The sequence below is a fragment of the Dipodomys merriami genome, unplaced genomic scaffold, assembly GCF_024711535.1.
Source record: "Dipodomys merriami isolate MVZ:Mamm:240054 unplaced genomic scaffold, mDipMer1.0.p SCAF_28, whole genome shotgun sequence".
NCBI lineage: Eukaryota > Metazoa > Chordata > Mammalia > Rodentia > Heteromyidae > Dipodomys > Dipodomys merriami.
Window position 1 is genome coordinate 18,619,321 of NW_027204270.1, and position 17,094 is coordinate 18,636,414.

The 17,094-nt window shown below is 58.8% G+C and overlaps 1 protein-coding gene across 1 annotated transcript in view; it reads right to left on the reverse strand.

Annotated features, from left to right (window-relative positions):
* The window catches only part of Padi1 (peptidyl arginine deiminase 1), a 56,164-nt gene that overhangs the window by 13,107 nt on the left and 25,963 nt on the right, over positions 1-17,094 (reverse strand). Inside the window, exons 3-8 of the mRNA XM_070037830.1 lie at positions 2,980-3,160; positions 2,461-2,533; positions 2,116-2,177; positions 922-1,039; positions 503-628; positions 154-326 (exon numbers count right to left, since the gene is read on the reverse strand). Coding sequence (XP_069893931.1) covers positions 154-326; positions 503-628; positions 922-1,039; positions 2,116-2,177; positions 2,461-2,533; positions 2,980-3,160 — 733 coding nt within the window. The remainder of the gene's footprint in view (positions 1-153; positions 327-502; positions 629-921; positions 1,040-2,115; positions 2,178-2,460; positions 2,534-2,979; positions 3,161-17,094) is intronic.

The window sequence follows — 17,094 nt, forward strand, 5'->3', positions numbered from 1 at the left end:
AAGAGGGGTTGATTCAGTGGTCCTACAGTGGCGGGGGGAGGGGGGGACAGCAGGCTTCCTCACCTCTCACCTCTAGCCTGCCCCTCCTCCCCCAACCTCAGAACCTCCACACTTGGTCCTCAAGCCCCTCAGCCTCCACCCCCCTACACACACCCGTGTGTCCACCAGGCTGACGCTGAGGGAGACGAGCCCCGGGAAGTGGGCGTTGGGGAAGGTGAGCCCCTCCACGTGGAACGCGATCTCCCGCTCGCCCGGCTGGCGGTCCACGTGGTAGGTGAGGCGAGAGGGCCCCAGCACCATCTTGTAGTTGTCCAGGGCAGTGCCACCTAGGGAGGAGCAAGTGGGGCTGGAGCTGGGGCTGGGGGGGCAGGGGGGAGGGGGGAGGCCCAGGGGGGAGGAAATGAGTCATCTCAGTGGGCCGTGGGGAGGGTGATGGAGGAAGGGGAGGAGAGGAGAGGGAGGGCAGGGATGGAGCTGGTGAGGGGGGCAGCTGGCCACTCACCCCGTGCACAGAAGACGCGCAGCCTTTGGGAGTCTGGTGAGGACACCTTCAGAAGCAGCTTGTGGCTGCGGAAGACATCGTCCGGGCCGGTGCAACTCAGCACCATGGGGGACATGTCCTGCAGGTCTGGAAGTGTGGCCCCATGTGGGTGTGTGTCCGTACCAGAGCTTGAACCCCAGCCTGGGTGCTGCCCCTGAGCTTTTCCACTCAACGCTAGCGCTCTACTGCTTGAGCCACAGCTCCACACCCTCAGACCTTCCTTGCCCAGGCTGGCCTTCGACCCTCGGTCCTCGGATCTCAGCCTCCTGAGTAGCTGGGATTAAAGGCGTGAGCTCCTGCTGCCCAGCTGAGCGTGGTCTCCTGGAGTCCACCCTCCCCTGCCTGTCCTTGCCACGCCCAGCACCTTTCCTGTCCCTTACCGTCCAGGGAGGTCAGCTGACTGTGCTTCAGGTCCGGATCCCTGGACCGAGGACTGTCCTTGTCACAGTTCACCAGCAGGATGGCCCCGTAGCCCTCAGGGCCCCAGTACCAGGCGTTCTGTGGCAAATCAGCAAGGCTTGAGGTGAGTGGGGACCCCGGGTCTCCAGGAAGGGGCCTGGACCGGACCCGGGCAGCTGTGGTCAGCCTGCAGACCTCTGAGTCCCAGGTGTACGTGGAGGTTTAAGGAAGGGCCTGGACCTGGGCTGGGCGGGAGCGCCCAGCTTGCGCAGTGGACAATGTACACACACAGCCACACACAGGGGAGGGGCAGAAACGGCTGCACCTTGGCCCTGCCCAGCAGGCGGTAGGTCGCTGCTCCATCAGGAGGGTGGGGGACTGCAGAGGTCTTGGGGGGCCCTCACAGCCTCTGTCCCAGAACTCTCCGGGGCCTGGGGCAGAGATGCCCGGCATCCTGCTCAAATCCAAGCTGAGGGAGGAAGATGGCTGAAGCCCCGCCTGCGAGTCTGGCGTCCCCCATCCTATGTCCCCCAAAGACCCTCACGGGTCTCGCCCCCCCCCCAAGGTCACAGAAGGAGGACAGGCAGGCTGCCACCCTCTGCGGGGAACCAGGACAGGGTTTGCAGGGCACTGACCGCTTTGGGCATGTTCTCATGAGCAGTGAGCAACCTGCGCAGCCATGCGGGCCGCCCCGCTCCCACAACCCCCCCCCTCCGCCCATTCACAAAGCCCCATGATCCAGGCTGCTTCTCTGCAGTCTCCACCTACATACCAGACCTCCCACCCCTCCACACAGCTTCCAGACACTTCCCGGGGGGGAAATATAATTGGGGCTGGACACCAGCGCAGCCTCCACCCGGTCACATGACTACTTGTGCAGCACCCTTCATGTTCAGGGATTCCAATTCAGCACTCCCTCCCCCCACAAAAAGAAGTAGAAAAGGGAGCAAGCAAGAGAAGCAATCTCAATTCCAAGCTGGCACAAGAGAGACCAGAAAGGGCAAGCTGTTTCCCAACCGCCACACAGCACATCAATAACCTGGTGTAGGTGAATGCGCACCTGTGCCCGGTGAGCCAGCCTGGAAGGGTCTGAAGGCTCACTATCCTCCTGCAGGGAGGGCCCTGTCCACCCCGAGGTCAGTCCTATGGCCTAAAAGAAGGCCAGCAGGTCTCACCTTGTCAGTCCGGCTCTTCCTTGCCTTGCCTGTGCGGTGTGTGTCCACATCAAGAGAAACATCTGGAAAGGGAGGAGAGGGGTTCCCATCTCTGCACCCTCAATGTCCAGATCTCCAAGTTCTGGGAGGACCCGACGTCCAGCTCTGGGGCCCATCCCCCACCCTCCAGAGGCCCCGTGTCGCTGGCCCTGGGGTTCCGGTGCGGGAACACAGGTGGCCTTGAACATGGACATGAACTGGGAGGGCTCAGCGTCCTCAGCTGGGGGGCGCAGGCCGAGCCTCCTCAGAGCTGTGCTGTGACCCCCCTGCTGCCACCCCCCCGGCCAGCACGGAGGGGGCACTCACCCACACCAGTGAGGTAGAGCACACCGTGGCCCAGCGCCCGGCCCTCCTGAGATCCAAAGTAAGACACCTTCACCTGCAGGGCCAAGCGGGCTGCTTAGAGGCAGCGAGCGTACAGCCAGGAGCCAGGTACAGCCCGGCCTCAGGGCTGCGGAGGGGGGGTGCAGCAGGACCCCCCCAGGGGATGTTCACAGACAGTGGCTTTTGTCTGATCTGACAACCGTTTCCACAGGAGTGGAAGGCGCTGTCGGGCTCAGGGGCCGGGGCAGATGTGGGCACATGTTGTTGCTGTAGAGTTCCGTGTACAGGGGGGGCTTCTGGTGGGACCCCCTGCCCTCCCGGGGTGTAAGGTGAACACAGGGGTGAAGGCCGGGATTAAGCGAGGTTAGGAGCATTCTCTGTAGGGGTGTGGTTTGTGGACAGGCCGAATGGGTGTCCACTTAAACTTGGTGGGGTTGGGTTGAATGGAGCGGTCTGTGAGTGGGGGTGTCGTGAAAGGGGGCTCTGTGGAGGGGCGCTCACCTGGAGGTCATCTAAATCCCTGCTGGCTGTGTCCACGGAGACAAGCACACCGGTATCGCTGTCCAGGGGCCAGCGGGTCTTGCCTGCGGGCTTTGTCACCTGTGAGGGGCCGTGGACCGTGAAGACCTCCACGCCAGAGCTCCCAGAGACCCCAAAAGTCTTCGTGCCCTCGGGCACATCACTGCAGAGAAGAGAAAGGAAGGGGGGCTCAGGAGACGCACCCCTTCTTAATAGCTGGCCATCCTAGGCTCTCCAGCCTCAGGGCCTCCTGTTCCCACTCCCCCACCTCTTCCCCTCACCGCCCCCTACCTTCCCCCACCCCCGTTGGCCACAGATGCACATTTCAGGGCTCTGCTGAAGGGTTATCTTCTCAGTGAACCCCTCCATTGAAGACTATCCCGGGCTCACCTTCCTCCCCTCCCTCCCCTGCTCTTCCTCCTTTTCCCTGGCCCTTCCTTAATCAGGTCCATGCGCTGAAGCCCAGCAGATGAGACCCAGACAGCGGCCTGGGCAGCCCAAGGGCTCCCTGTCCCCCCAAGTCCGGAGCTCTGGGGCATCAGGTGGGGGTGGGGGCGGCATAGCAGGAAGAGGATGAATGGGGAACCCACTGGTCACGTGCTGTACCCCTGGAGACAGGCTTAAGACCCCCTGCCGGGAAGCAGGAGATGAGACCCCATTCATTCACTAGCAAGTGTTTGTTGGGCACCTGCTATGGGCCAGGTGCCGCACTGAGGACCCTGGGGTACAGTGGGTTCCCCATTCATCCTCTTCCTGCTATGCCCCCCCACCTGATGCCCCAGAGCTCCAGACTTGGGGCACAGGGAGTCCTCGGGCTGCCCGAGCCGCTGCCTGGGCCTCATCTGCTGGTCCTCTGCCCTGTCCCTACAGCCCCAGCAAGCGTCTCCCCCACACTGGCCATGGTGACAGTGGAATTGGGGAGCAGGCCAGGGTTGCGCTGGAGTCAGAGGGAGACCAGGCCAGAGCTGAGAGCAAAGGCGTTTCAGCAGCACACTGTGTGCCAGCCCGCTCACGTTCCCCCAAGTGTAACCGTCGCTACAGCTGTGTGAGACCACCAAGGTACCAAAAGAACTCTGTCTCCATCTTCCGTTCTAACCCCAACATAACCCTCAGTAGACACCTACAGGGGAGACAGGGTCTCTCTATGGAGCTGAGGCTGTCTTCAAATTCATAGTCCTGAGTGCCGGGATTACAGGCGTGCACTACCACATCCAGCCCTTCACCGTCCTCTGTTACTACAGTTCTTAAGTCTAGACAACCAAGACAACACACGATTGTGAATTTGTGATCTTTCGCCACTCCTGTAGTGAGAACTCCACGACGTGCCATCTCAAGCTCCCTGCCCGACACCCAGAGAGCTTCAAAGAGAGGTACAGTTGCACCTCCCCTACGTAACTCTACCCTACTCCTGCTCATCTGCAAGCTCACCAGCGTGCTGATCTGGTCTGAAACATTCTGCTCCCGGATCCCGCAGGTCACTGGCTCCTCCGTGCTCGTCGCCTGTTACAAAGGGCCCAGTGTGCCTGCACGCCTGCACCCAGCCTCCTCCAAACCAGGACGCCGGTCACCTGACACCCACGCTCTACCAGAACAGGCAGCTTTGCTGGGTGAAGTCTGTGGTGGCGTCTCAGCCTCCAATTCAGCAGCTGGCAGGCTGCAGGAGGGCAATGAATGCGTTATAGATGAGGATGGGGCATTGTCAGCAGTGAGCGTGGCTGAGGCCACCCTCCTCGACCAGAGCTCCTGAAGGGACATGGGCCCTACCTGGGGGCATCCTGCCCACCGTCCCCTCTCCTGCTCTCTACCCAGCATGCACGTGGGCTGTACACATCACATAAAGGTGTCTTATGTCCAAAGGGCAAACAGGCCTGAGCTCAGGGCACCCCGAGCTCACCCACCTCTTACAGTGTAGGTCTGCCCTCTCCAAGCCTGCTCAGTGGCTCCTGCCTCAGTTTACCCCCGTTCTGGGGGTGCCAGATTCCCAGTCTCAGGGGGCGCCTGCAGCTCCTTGGGGACCGGTGGCTTTTTGGCAGGAGGCAGCTGGGATGAACAAGGGAGATGCAGGGCCTTCCAGCAGGGCTCCCCGGCCTCCCGGCTCTGGGAGGGGCTGCTCCAGTCCAACCTCCGCTCCAGGGAAGGCTGTGTCCCAGCTGACTGAGGACATGGAGCCGAGACTGCTGTTTCTCTCCGGTGCCCTGGCGAGGCTGGTTATGCCAGGCCAGGGCTTTGCCAGCTCGGATCATCATCCCCTTGGTATCCTAGCCTCGCCCCTGCCCGTGGCCTGGGAGGCCGGGCTCTCCCACAGCCCTTCCTCGGCAGGGCTCCCAGAACTGTGGGTGTGGCCCCAGGTTGAGGACAGCAGGTATGGGAGTGCGTGGTGCGGCCCAGAGCAGGTGCACAAGGTCATTGCAGCATGACCTCTAACCCCAGCTCCACCTTTATACAATGTCTACTGTGGGGATGGAGGAGCCCTCCCCCTCCCCAGGCCCTTCCCCCCCCCAGGTCCTTCCCCCATCTCTGCCAGGACAAGGTAAGAAGGGAGGGGGTGTCTTTTGTTTCTTCAAGACTGCAAATGTCACCTTTCCCATGGAAGTCATGGGTGAGCCTCGTGCAGAGATTGGCCTTGAATCTGGTCCCTGACAAGCTCTGGGTCTCAACTTTGCTCCTGTGTGAAATAGACTGAATCCCAACAGCCACTTCCAATTCTGGGATTCTACGGATTCTGCATCCTCCTCTCCTGATTGGTGGGTGGGGTGGGTGATGTCACCACTGCTGAGCGTGAAGCCCCGCCCATGCCCCGCCCCTTTCCTCCCTGCACTCCAGGGCTGGTGCCCTGGAGGTTCTGGTGGGTGCACCCTCGGGCCCTGCGGAGAGTCAGGCCCTCCCAGCAGCCTCGCAGGAGGGAATTCTTAGAGAAGCGCACACAGGAGGCAGGGGTGAGGTCCAAGCTAGAGAGCTGCCTGCCAAGTTGGCATATTACCCTATGGCACAGGGTAGCATGTCACACAGGTACTGCGGTGGCCCCAGTGTGCACCAGACACGCACTTAGATGGTGTGTGTGTGTGTGTGTGTGTGTATGTGTGTGTGTGTGTGTGTGCGTGTGTGTGTGTGTGTGTGTGTGTGTGCACGCATGCCAAGGCTGGAGCTTGAACTCAGAGCCTGGCTGCTGTCCTTGAGTTTTTGTGCTCAAGGCTGATGCTCTAGCACTTGAACCACAGCTCCACTTTCAGTTCTTTGCTGGTTAATTGGAGAATAAGAGTCTCACAGACTTTCCTGGCTTGGAACCACAACCCTCAGATCTCAGCCTCCTGAGTAGTAAGGATTTCAGGTGTGAGCCACCGGCGCCCGTCTTACTGGGTTAGCTTTTGACACCCATGATTGGCACCGTACTTCACAACAACCTTCCCAGGAGGGTGCCACTGTTTCCATTTAACAGATGGACACACCTTCTCCCAGGGGTGAAGTAACTTTTCTTGGGTCACACAGCTGGAAAGGGAGCAGGGACTGTCTGGCTTGCCTTCTGTCCTGGGCGGAATGTGCCCCTCTCTGACGGGAGGAAGGAGTAACATTCGGGAAGTGTTAGAGACGTTGTGCAACCTTCCCCCATGGAAGGTGGGGCGTCAGCCAGGGAGACCTAGGGCTGGATGGGACTCCAGAGGCAGATCAGCCACTTTGCATGCCTGTCCCCACTCCCAAGCTCGGGTGCAGGCAGTCCAGAAGCTTCTAGGGGTCCCTGTGCGTCTAGACTGAGGGCGCACGGAGGATCAGAAGAGCCTGGAGCTCCTCCTCACCGCCCTGGGTGCAGAGGGGAGCCCTGTGCTCAAATTCTTCCCACCTCACCACCTCGGTAAGCAGAAAGGATTTCTTCTGCTTGGTTGCCACCTGCTGCCCAGAAGCACCACACACGCATACACACACACACACACACACACACACACACACACACACACACACACACACACACACACACACACACACGCCCTTTATCTCAGAGACTAGCAAGTCTACCTGGTCTCTACATAGAGAAGAAACCACAGCCCCCGAGACCCTCCGTGCCATCCACACTGGCTACAGCCTGGCCATCACTAGCCTCTGGGGACGTGGGGTGGGCAGGGTGGGGACAGCTGGCCCCGAGGCTGTCGGAGCCCCGAGCTGTGCAGAGGTGGGGTGGGAGGGACTGTGAGGTGGAAGCACCTGGCAGAGCCCAAGAGAAAACCAGCCCTGGCATGTGTGCAGTCCTCCTGCCCACAGGGGGCCCCCGCGAGTAGTTCTGCAGGGAGCCAGGTCCCACAAGGACCCAGAAGAGCCCTGCCCCCCCCCCAGGGGCACAGGGAGCTCTGTGGGCAATCTCACGGGTCCTGAGCACGAGGGGCACCAGGAACACCCTGGTGAATGGGGCTGGCCCCACGCGAGCGGAGGCAGCCAGCTGGCAGTTCTCAGAGCGCCCTGGTTCTGGCCCCAAGCTAAGGGCCTGCCAAAATGGGGGTGAACATCTCCCCCCCACACACCCCCAAACCCCACTGGTTTCCGGAGCAGAACTGGAGTGCAGAGCATGCAGAGGTGACCGCAGAGGAACTGAGACTTTCCTTCTCCTCCCGCTCCTTCCCCCCAGGGCCTCGCGCTCTCGCTCGGCTTGCACGCTTACCTGGCACTCTGCTACCTGAATCACACCCCTGGCCCAACTTTTTAACGGGTTCATTAGAGACGGATTCTTTTTGTTGAGAGGTTGAATGTTGGAGTCTTTCTTTTAGCGCCAGCAGACGGCAGAAAGCCAATTACAAAGATCTGGAGGCAGATGCTTGTGGATTTTTCAATCCGCAGATCTCAGCCTCCGGAGTGGCCGGGACGGCCGGCGTGAGGCACCGGCGCCGGGCTCCAGAGCTGACGCTGAACCCAGTGCTGGCCACGGCTCTGCCCCCACCAGGGCCCCTCACTCCACACACAGCCAGCCACGTCCAGGACGACCAGACAGTGGGCTCTTGGGAAGGCTCTAGCTTGTCCTCTAATAAGCAGGATGGAAGCTCACAGAATGTGCCATCCAGCAGACAGGGGGCCCCCCTGTTTGTAGGTCTGGACCTGCTGAGGGGGCCCTAATCCCCTTGCCCCACAGGCGGGCTGAGATGTGACTGGAACACTGCCCCCCCTCCCCACTGCTTGAAGGGAGATGAAAGGCACAGAGGGGTGGGTGGGCAGAGCTGAGAGAGAAACCTCAGCCCTCACCCCTGGGGGGGTGTGATCTCTACAACCAGAATCCAGAAGCCAGTTTGGGTTCCTGGGTAGGTGAGATCCTCCCCCTGGGCCTCCTGGGTTACATGCAGCCTTGTACATTCTTGCAGCTCCAGAGGTCAGCAGAGCCAAGGTACCCAGGGCAGGCATTCAATGACCTCAGGGGAGAAGATCACCACAGGATGTTCTTCAATGGGAGGATGCAGGTGCCTAAACCCAGCTCAGACCTCGCCCCCCCCCCAGCCCTCCCCTGGCTGGCTGGGGGTGACGGAGGTCAGGGAGGGCCTTGGCTGGTGTGGGACTCACTGAACACAGGGCGTGGCTTGAGCTCTGCCAGTGGAGATAGGGATCAGTGGATGTGGGTGCCGGTGCCCTGTCATTGCTCAGGGCAGGGCTGGCCCAGGGACCCAGGAGGAGAGCCGCCCTGGACAGGCCTGCCCTCAAGTGGACCCCTGGCTGCCCAGGCTTGGGGCAGGGGTGGGGAAGAGGGGGGCACTGTCAGCCCCTGGTCTTAGGGTCCCCTGGGCTGGGGATCACAGTACCTATCATATAGAAAGGCTCTAAGAGAAAGCATCCTCAACTTAAAGTGAGTTGTGAGTCACTTTCTTCTTCCCAAAGGACATCTGTGCTCTGTGGGTGGTGAAACACCTCACTGATAAAATGAGAAAAATAAAGGTGTCAACTGCACAGGTACAAACAATAGATGATGTCATCTCTACCTAGCCTTGAAGAGAACCGGCTCAGAGAGGTTAAGTAACTGGTCCCAGGTCACACAGCCTGCAAGGACTAGTCAGACTGCGAGGGCCCATGAACTAGCTCTCAGCCTGACGTTGGTGGAGCTTCCTCCTGGGGAACCCAGTGTGGGTGGCACCTCTGGTTTGGGGGACCTGGAGTCCTGAAGCTGTGGGCCCTCCCCCGTCATCTCTAAATCCCACTGTCCATTCCCCATCGCACACTCTGCTGGGTGCAAAGCTTGGTGCAAAATCCCGCTGTGGAGGAGCTGAGGGCTGCAGGGGGCGCTGGCAGGGCTGAATGTGCCCTGGGCATGGTGGACAAGCGCTTCCTGCCTAGCAGGGCTTGGAGTGGCTTTGGACCGCAGTGTGGGACACCATGTTTCCTGCCGGGGGAGTCCAGCCTGCCTTTGGAGGCCCAAACCCAGGGCCCGAGCAGCCAGGCTGGCTGAGGTCCGAAGGTCTCAGCTTCCTTAACATCCAGCTGTGGGCTGGGAAGGTGGCTCAGCGGTAGAGCGCTTGCCTTGCATGCTCAAGGCCCTGGGTTCGATTCCTCAGCACCACATAAGCAAAAAGAAAAAAAAAAAGCCGGAAGTGGCGCTGTGGCTCAAGTGGTAGAGCGCTAGCCTTGAGCTGAAGAGCTGAGGGACAGCGCCCAGGCCCAGAGTTCAGGCCCCACGACCGGACCCAAAAAAAAAAAAAAAAAAAAAACATCCAGCTGTGCGTGGGGGGGGGGGAGGGCGGGGGGGGGCTGGGGGGGCAGGGGGCAGCACCCCATGGCAGCTTGGGAGTCCTTCCACCTTCCCAGGGGACATGGAGAAACAATATTATGTCAGAAATGACACTGCATTTGATGCAAAGTGGAAAATTACCCATGGCTTGTTTGCAGAACAACATGCAGACAAGACAGATAAGATAAACAGGACGGAGGGGAAGGGAGCGGATGGATGAGAGGGAGACCATGATAAAATGAGAACATGGTGCCAGAACAATCACACCAGAAGAGTCTTCGTGCCACAGGAGATCCAAGGCTCTGGAGACTGCCCAAATCCAACCAACCTCAGCAAGCGCCTGAGTTCGAATAGCCCCAAGGAGGGCCATGTCCCTCGGGTGCCACTGGGAGAGAATGTGAACCCCACGATACTCAGCCAGCAGGGGAGGGGGTCCAGGGGGAGGGATCCCCAGACACGAGGGTTAAAACTGCTTGTAATCAGACAGAGACACCTGATCTTGCCAGGCCGCCATTCAAGTCTCTGCTTTTGCTGCACTTCCTGTCCCCAAGGCCACCCCTGAGTGTGCACCTGAGTGTGGCACTCATACACATCACAGGTGAACAGACACCCTCCTCCCCTCGCATCTCAGATCTTCTCTCCATTCCCCCAGCTCGGGAGAGCAGGGCCTGTCCTGAGCGCCACAGGAGGGAAATGGGGCTGTGGGGAGGGGACAGAGAACTGGAGCTGGGACGCAGTGGTAGCTGAGAAGGAGAAATGGAGTTGGCAGGAGGAGGGGTGATTCCAAGACTGAAGTCTTGGAAGGAAAGGGGAAGGGGGGAGGCAGAGGAGGCCAGGGGAGGGAGGGCTTCCCAGCCTGCCTCAAAATGGCAGGTTGACAACTGGGACCCAGGAAAGGTGGGGTGGGTGGAGGGGGGTAGGAATCTCACACCTGGGGAAGCCCACTCTGCTCCAGCTCGGCTTGTGTCTCCGTCTCCATCTTAGATTCTCTAAGACTTTGAATGTGACTTCTAGGTAAGAGCATCCCTCCCTTCGCTGGCTGACACCCGAGGATAGAGCCCACAGAGGGGACAGGCCGGCCGGCCGGCGCCAACAGCCTGTCACCCAGAATTAGTGTCTGTCCCACCCATCCTGTAATTACCTCCAGAGGAGCCCAATTGTACTCCATTCTACTTCCGCACAGGTAAAAGCCCTCATTTACACCCTGTAGACAGAACGAGGGACACGGGCAGGTTCTACCACTCTACGACAGCACTAGCATTTAAACACGAAGAAACCCCAGAATGGGCTCTCGTCCGTGCCCCTCAGGGGTGTCTGGAGGGCTGCAGCACCGCTCCCCCGTGCCCCCCGAAGCCCACCCCTCTGCTACCTGAGCGTCTGCTCTGCAGGGGTGAGGAAGAGGAGGAAAGCGCGGGAGCACGTCCCTGTCCCCTGCACAGCCAGCCTGCACCCTTCCAGAAGCACAGTGTGGCTCCACCTCCCCCACCTCTGCCTCCAAGGCACACAAGCAAGCAAGGAGGGCCACGCTGGACCCTAGCGCACTCCCACACTGCCCGCCTCCCCCTTGGCATGCAGGGGGCACCTGAAGTCCCCAGGGAAGGACAAGGACAGCCAGAGTCATCTGGCCACATCAGATTGCCTCCATAGCTAGGGTCAGACCGCTGAGCTAGCCCACCGAATGAGGGCTCAGGGTGGTGAGCTAGCCCACCGAATGAGGGCTCAGGGTGGTGAGCTAGCCCACGGAGAGAGGGCTCAGGTGGTGAGCTGGCCCACAGAGTGAGGGCTCAGGGTGGCAAGCTAGCCCACAGAGTGAGGGCTCAGGGTGGCAAGCTAGCCCACAGAGTAAGGGCTCAGGGTGGCGAGCTAGCCCATTGAGAGAGGAGGGCTCAGGGTGGCGAGCTAGCCCACTGAATGAGGGCTCAGGATAGAGAGCTAGCCCACTGAGAGAGGGCTCAGAGTGATGAGCTAGCCCACTGAGAGAGGGCTCAGGGTGGTGAGCTAGCCCACAGAGTAAGGGCTCAGGGTGCTGAGCTAGTCCACTGAGTGAGGAGGGTTCAGGGTGCTGAGCTAACTCACTGAGAGAGGGCTCAGAGTGGTGAGCTAGCCCACTGAGTGAGGGTTCAGGGTGCTGAGCTAGTCCACTGAGAGAGGGCTCAGGGTGCTGAGCTAGCCCACTGAGTGAGGGCTCAGGGTGCTGAGCTAGCCCACTGAGAGAGGGGGAGTCAGGGTGCTCCTCTCTCAGGGTGCTGAGCTAGCCTACTCCAGGAGAGCCCTAAGAGTTCCCATGATACCCAATTACCCCAAACATAAACATTTCTCCAGATAACCAACGTGCACAGCCCCCAAGGAACTAATCACTCCGGTGACCATCCCTGGCCGCAGGCACACCTGCTCTTTGGGGGCTTCTCTGTTCCCCATCAGAAACCCCCTGCTTAGCCTCAACTGGAGCCAGGCCTAGGGTGAGGGGTGAGCAGCCCTACTCATCACCTGCCACAAAGTCCAGCCTTCCTCCTAGCAGCCCAGCCTGCGTGAGCCCCGGGGCACCTGGGAACCCCACTGCACAGGACACCACAGCACCACGGGCCGACTCAAGGACACGAGGCTCCTGAACCCTCCAAGCCACCACCAACAGGCAGCTTCGAGAGCCAGCCAGAGGACGGCAGCCGCTAGCCTCTCTCACAGCAGGGCCCTGCACGTGCTTTCTCCTCTCCACTTGTCAGCCTAGAAAGAGTCCAGGAAAGTGCCGCTGCTTGCCCAAGCTCACACAGCCTCACAGGAAGAGAGTCAGGATGGGAACCCGAGTCTGTGCCGCTCCAGAGTCTGGATACATGAGCCCCAGCAGCAGAGCTGCAGAGGCTTGGCAGCATGCAGGTCTGGTCCCAGCTCCCGCTTCCTGTCCGGTGCTGCTGGCTCAGTGAGCCGTACCACACAGCCTGAAGGGTAAACGTGCCTCCGGAGCAGCTGCACCCCTGCAGGGGAGCAGGGGCCTGGAATTAGGAAGGGCAGACCACCCCCTCACCCAGCCTCCTCCTCTAGCTTCGCCTCCACGCAAGATTGCCTGACATAGATGTGTTGGATACAACCCACAGAATAAATAGCTTGGGGCTGGAGCGGGCAGCACCTGCTGTCACGTGCTCAGCCCTGGGTTCAGTGTTCAGCGCGCACACACACACACACACACACACACACACACACACACGTGCACACTGGCAGCTACTGAACTAGAAAGCCTGTTGGTAGCCATGTATTGAAACTGCAGGAGACAAGAAGATCCTGCTGGCCTCCTAGGGCCCCCTGAAGCCACTTCCAGTCACAGGCTGCCCTGGGGGAGGGGGCGGGTTCCTGCCCCTTCTCCCACTGCAGGTCGCTGCCCTAGAGGGGACAGGAGAACTTTCTGGAGAAGAGACTCTCCCGGGGCCAGCTGGACAGCTGTGCCTGGCTTCCGCTCACCAAACTGGGCACGCATGGGCTGAGACTCAGGAGGACAGTGCTGCCCAGACCCCGCCTGGGAAGGACCCGCCCCAGAGGCTTCTGGCGGGTTCCCACGCGTGGCCCCCTGCAGCAGAGATGGGCCGGTGGCCGGTGCGTGGGAGCTCAAGGCCCAGTGGTCACCCAGGCCAGCACTCCCAGCGGCCAGGTGGGGAAACAGGCTGAGCCCACCTTCCTGCAGCCCCTTTCAAGGCCGAGCTGGAGCAGGGGGGAATCTGAGCCGACGGGAGAAGCTGATATTACAGCGGACGCTTCCAGATGCCGTATTACCACTGTCACTGCCGCCATCATAGCGACAGTCACCATCATCACCACCGCCACTAACGTCATCACCACCATCACCACCACCACCATCACCCCCACCTTCATTATCATCAAAATTACCACACCAACATTATCACCACCTTCATTACCACCAACATCACCATCATCATCATCACTACACCACCACCATCCTCATCACCGACACCATCCTCATCACCAACACCATCACCACCACCACCCTCACCTTCATTATCATCAAAATTACCACCACACCAACATTATCACCACCTTCATTACCACCATCATCACCACCACCACCACCTTCATTACCACCATCATCACCACCACCACCACCTTCATTACCACCATCATCACCACCACCATCACCCCCACCTTATTATCATCAAAATTACCACCACACCACCATCACCACCACCTTCATTACCACCATCATCATCATCACCATCACCACCACCATCACCACTACACCCTCACCACCATCCTCATCACTGCCACCATCATCACCACCAACACCATCACTGCTGCCATCGCCATCATCACCATCAGCATCATGATCATAATTATCACCAAAACCACACCATCACACCATCACCACCACCATCATCATCATCATCATCATCATCATCCTCATCCTCATCATCGCATGCCAAGCCCAGCTCCCAGGCTGTGCTCCAGGCTGGCTCCTTAGATGAAGTCATTGAGTCACTCTGGTCCCCTAGCCACTCCCTCTGAATCCCAGTCACCCTAGTTGCTCCTGGCTGGCCTCCAGGAATCAGGCTGCAACAAACACTCCTGGCCTCAGAGATGTGAGGAGTTGGTAAGAAGCTGAGGGATGGGACTCCCAGGCCTCTTGCCTTTCCTCAAACACCAACACTCTACAGCAGCTACCCCTTCCGTGGTAGGACCGGGAGCCTGGCCCCAGAGCCAGGCCTGAGGCACAAAGTTTGCATCCCCATCCTTCTGTGGGGTGGAGGTAGGGGGCTGGAGACTACATCCTGGCACCGGTGCCCAGGTCTGAGTACACCTGACCCTCTCTCCTTCCTGGACTCCACAGCCACCTCCACCTTCTCAGCTGCCAGTCATCACACTGATGACCCCGATGCCCCCACGCCCAAGCCAATGCCCTGGGGCCTCTGCTGGACCCGATGAGGTGCTGGGCCAGGCGGGGGCTTCCGGGCTCTCACCTGTGGATGTCCACCGGCGTCTCAACGCCCACCACACACACAGCGTACGTGGGTTTGTTCAGGGACAGCTTCACAGCTCCCCGAGGGGCCATCCTGGGCCCGGCTCCCACGGCCTCCTGTCAGGTGCCCGGTGGCCGTGCGCCCCGGCTCCCGGCTCCTTCTCCTGGGCACCTGGATGCCAGCTAGGAGTGTGAGCTTTGACGGGCTGCTGCTCTTCTCCTCCCTTTTAATTTCACCCTGCAACCTGGTTAGCCTGCCCGAGCCTGGTCCCCACCTCCTGGCTCCACGCCCAGTCCTCCCTACTCCCTGCTGTCAACCCAGGAGGCCAGGGAGGAGGCGCTCTAGGCCTCTTGCAAGATAGAAAAGGAGGTGTTGGGGGTGGGGGGGGTAGGTGGGGGCTGGGTAGCTCCGGGCTCAGCTTCCAACAGGAGACTGACTGAGCCCCACCTGTATTTACCCCTGCCCTGCAGCTCAGCTCCATCCCAAGCCCACACTGTGACCACATCAGCGCTTCTGAGGACTGACTATGAGCCAGGCACCAGCTAAGCAGTTTGCACATCTTATCTCTTGTGCCCAGACATCAGGGGGGACCCAGAACTCAGACTGCCAGGGGTTCAAATCCCACTCTGCCTAAAATCAGGGAGAAACGTCAACCATTTGAGCCCTCCATGACTCAGTGTCCCCCAGGCCTGTGAAGGCTGCTCAAATGACCAGACTCTGACACCAGGTACGTGGGGAGAGGCTGGCACAGCCCAGGAGAAATGCCAGATGCCATCTGGGTCTCCTCACCTGACAGCAACAATCACCATGGCTCAGGTCACGCTGCTACCAAGTGATAGAGCAACGCTTTTTCCAGCTCTACCTGACTCATCTCACTAGATGACCCCCACAGGTGACAGCCCCCGGTGTCCAGACTCCAGAGGTGGTAGAAGAAAGCTCCAGGAAGCACCTTGGGCCAACCAGAGAGAAGGGAACTTTACATTGGGCAGCACTGGTTCCATTTTTGAAAATCCCTCTCCTGGCTGGGCATGGTGGGGCATACCTGTAATCCCAGCTCGGGGGAGGCTGAAGTAAGAGGCTGGAAAGTTCAGGGTCAATTTGGGTTACCCGGGAAGGAAAGGGGAATGAAGGAAGGAAATAAAAAAGGGAAGGAGAGAAGGGAGGGAGAGAGGAAGGGAGGGAAGGAAGAAAATCTCCTTCCCAAGCTTTCCTTGCGTTATCTTTCCTTCTTACAACCACGCAGTGAAGTTGTCTGCATTGTTCTTGTGTAACTATTGAGGGCAGAGCCTTTCTCAAGTGGTCTGATGTCTCCCCCAGCGCAGCCCCCTGGTGAGAAAAGCTTGGGAACAGGATTGCACAGCTGTAGATCCAACTCTGGGCTCAGGAGCACAGACATCTTCCTTATGCAAAGAACTCCATTGTTTGTTCATTGAAAGCAGCATATAAGAAAGTATAAAGAGGAAGGGGAACCAAAGAGGAGGCAACAATGCTTGACAAGAAATGTACTCGTTATCTTGCCCATGTAATTATAACTCCTCTGTACAGTATCCTCACAATAAAAAAAAAAAGAAAGTATAAAGAATGCTGGGCACCAGTGGCTCACGCCTGTAATCCTGGCTACTCAGGAGGCTGAGATCCAAGGACAGTGGTTCAAAGCCAGCCCAGGCAGGAAAGTCTGTGAGAATCTTAACTCCAACTACCACCAGAAAACTGGAAGTGGCTCTATGGCTCAAGTGATAGAGCGCTTGCCTTGAGCTGAAGAGCTGAGAGACAGCGCCTAGGCCCGAAGTTCGAGTACCATGACTAAGTAATAATAATAATAATATATGAAGAAGAAAATTAAAAGTTGCATATACTTGACCACCATATTTGTGATGTATAGTCTTCTAATGGTATGTGTGTGTGTGTGTAAGAGAAAGCAAGAGAAGAGAGAGATTATCCACTGTGGAAATGATTTTGTTGTGTTGTGCTAGTTCTGGGGCTTGAACTCAGGACCTTGCACTCTTGCCTGACACCCTGCCACCTGAGCCACAATTCCACTTCTGGCTTTGATAAGTGTTTGTGGAGCACTTCAAACATTTGAGGATGGATGTCTGGCATGCATGGTGGATGGATGGATGGATGGAGGCTACATGGATGGATAGGTAGGTAGGTAGGTAGGTAGGTAGATAGATCATTGATAGACAGACAGACAGACAGACAGACAGACAGATAGATGGTGGGTAGATGATGGTTGGAGAAAGGGATGGGTGAATGGATAGGTGGTAGACAGATGTTAATGGGTGGATGGATGATAGTAGATGGATGGATAGATGGGTGGTGAATGGATGGATGGAGGACGGATGGACAGATAGGTAGAAGAGTGGTGGGTGTGTTATGTTAAAACAGTCCTAAAGAAACAAGGTCAGATGCTTGGAGAAAAATACAAAGCACCCAAGCAGGTGCTAGCGG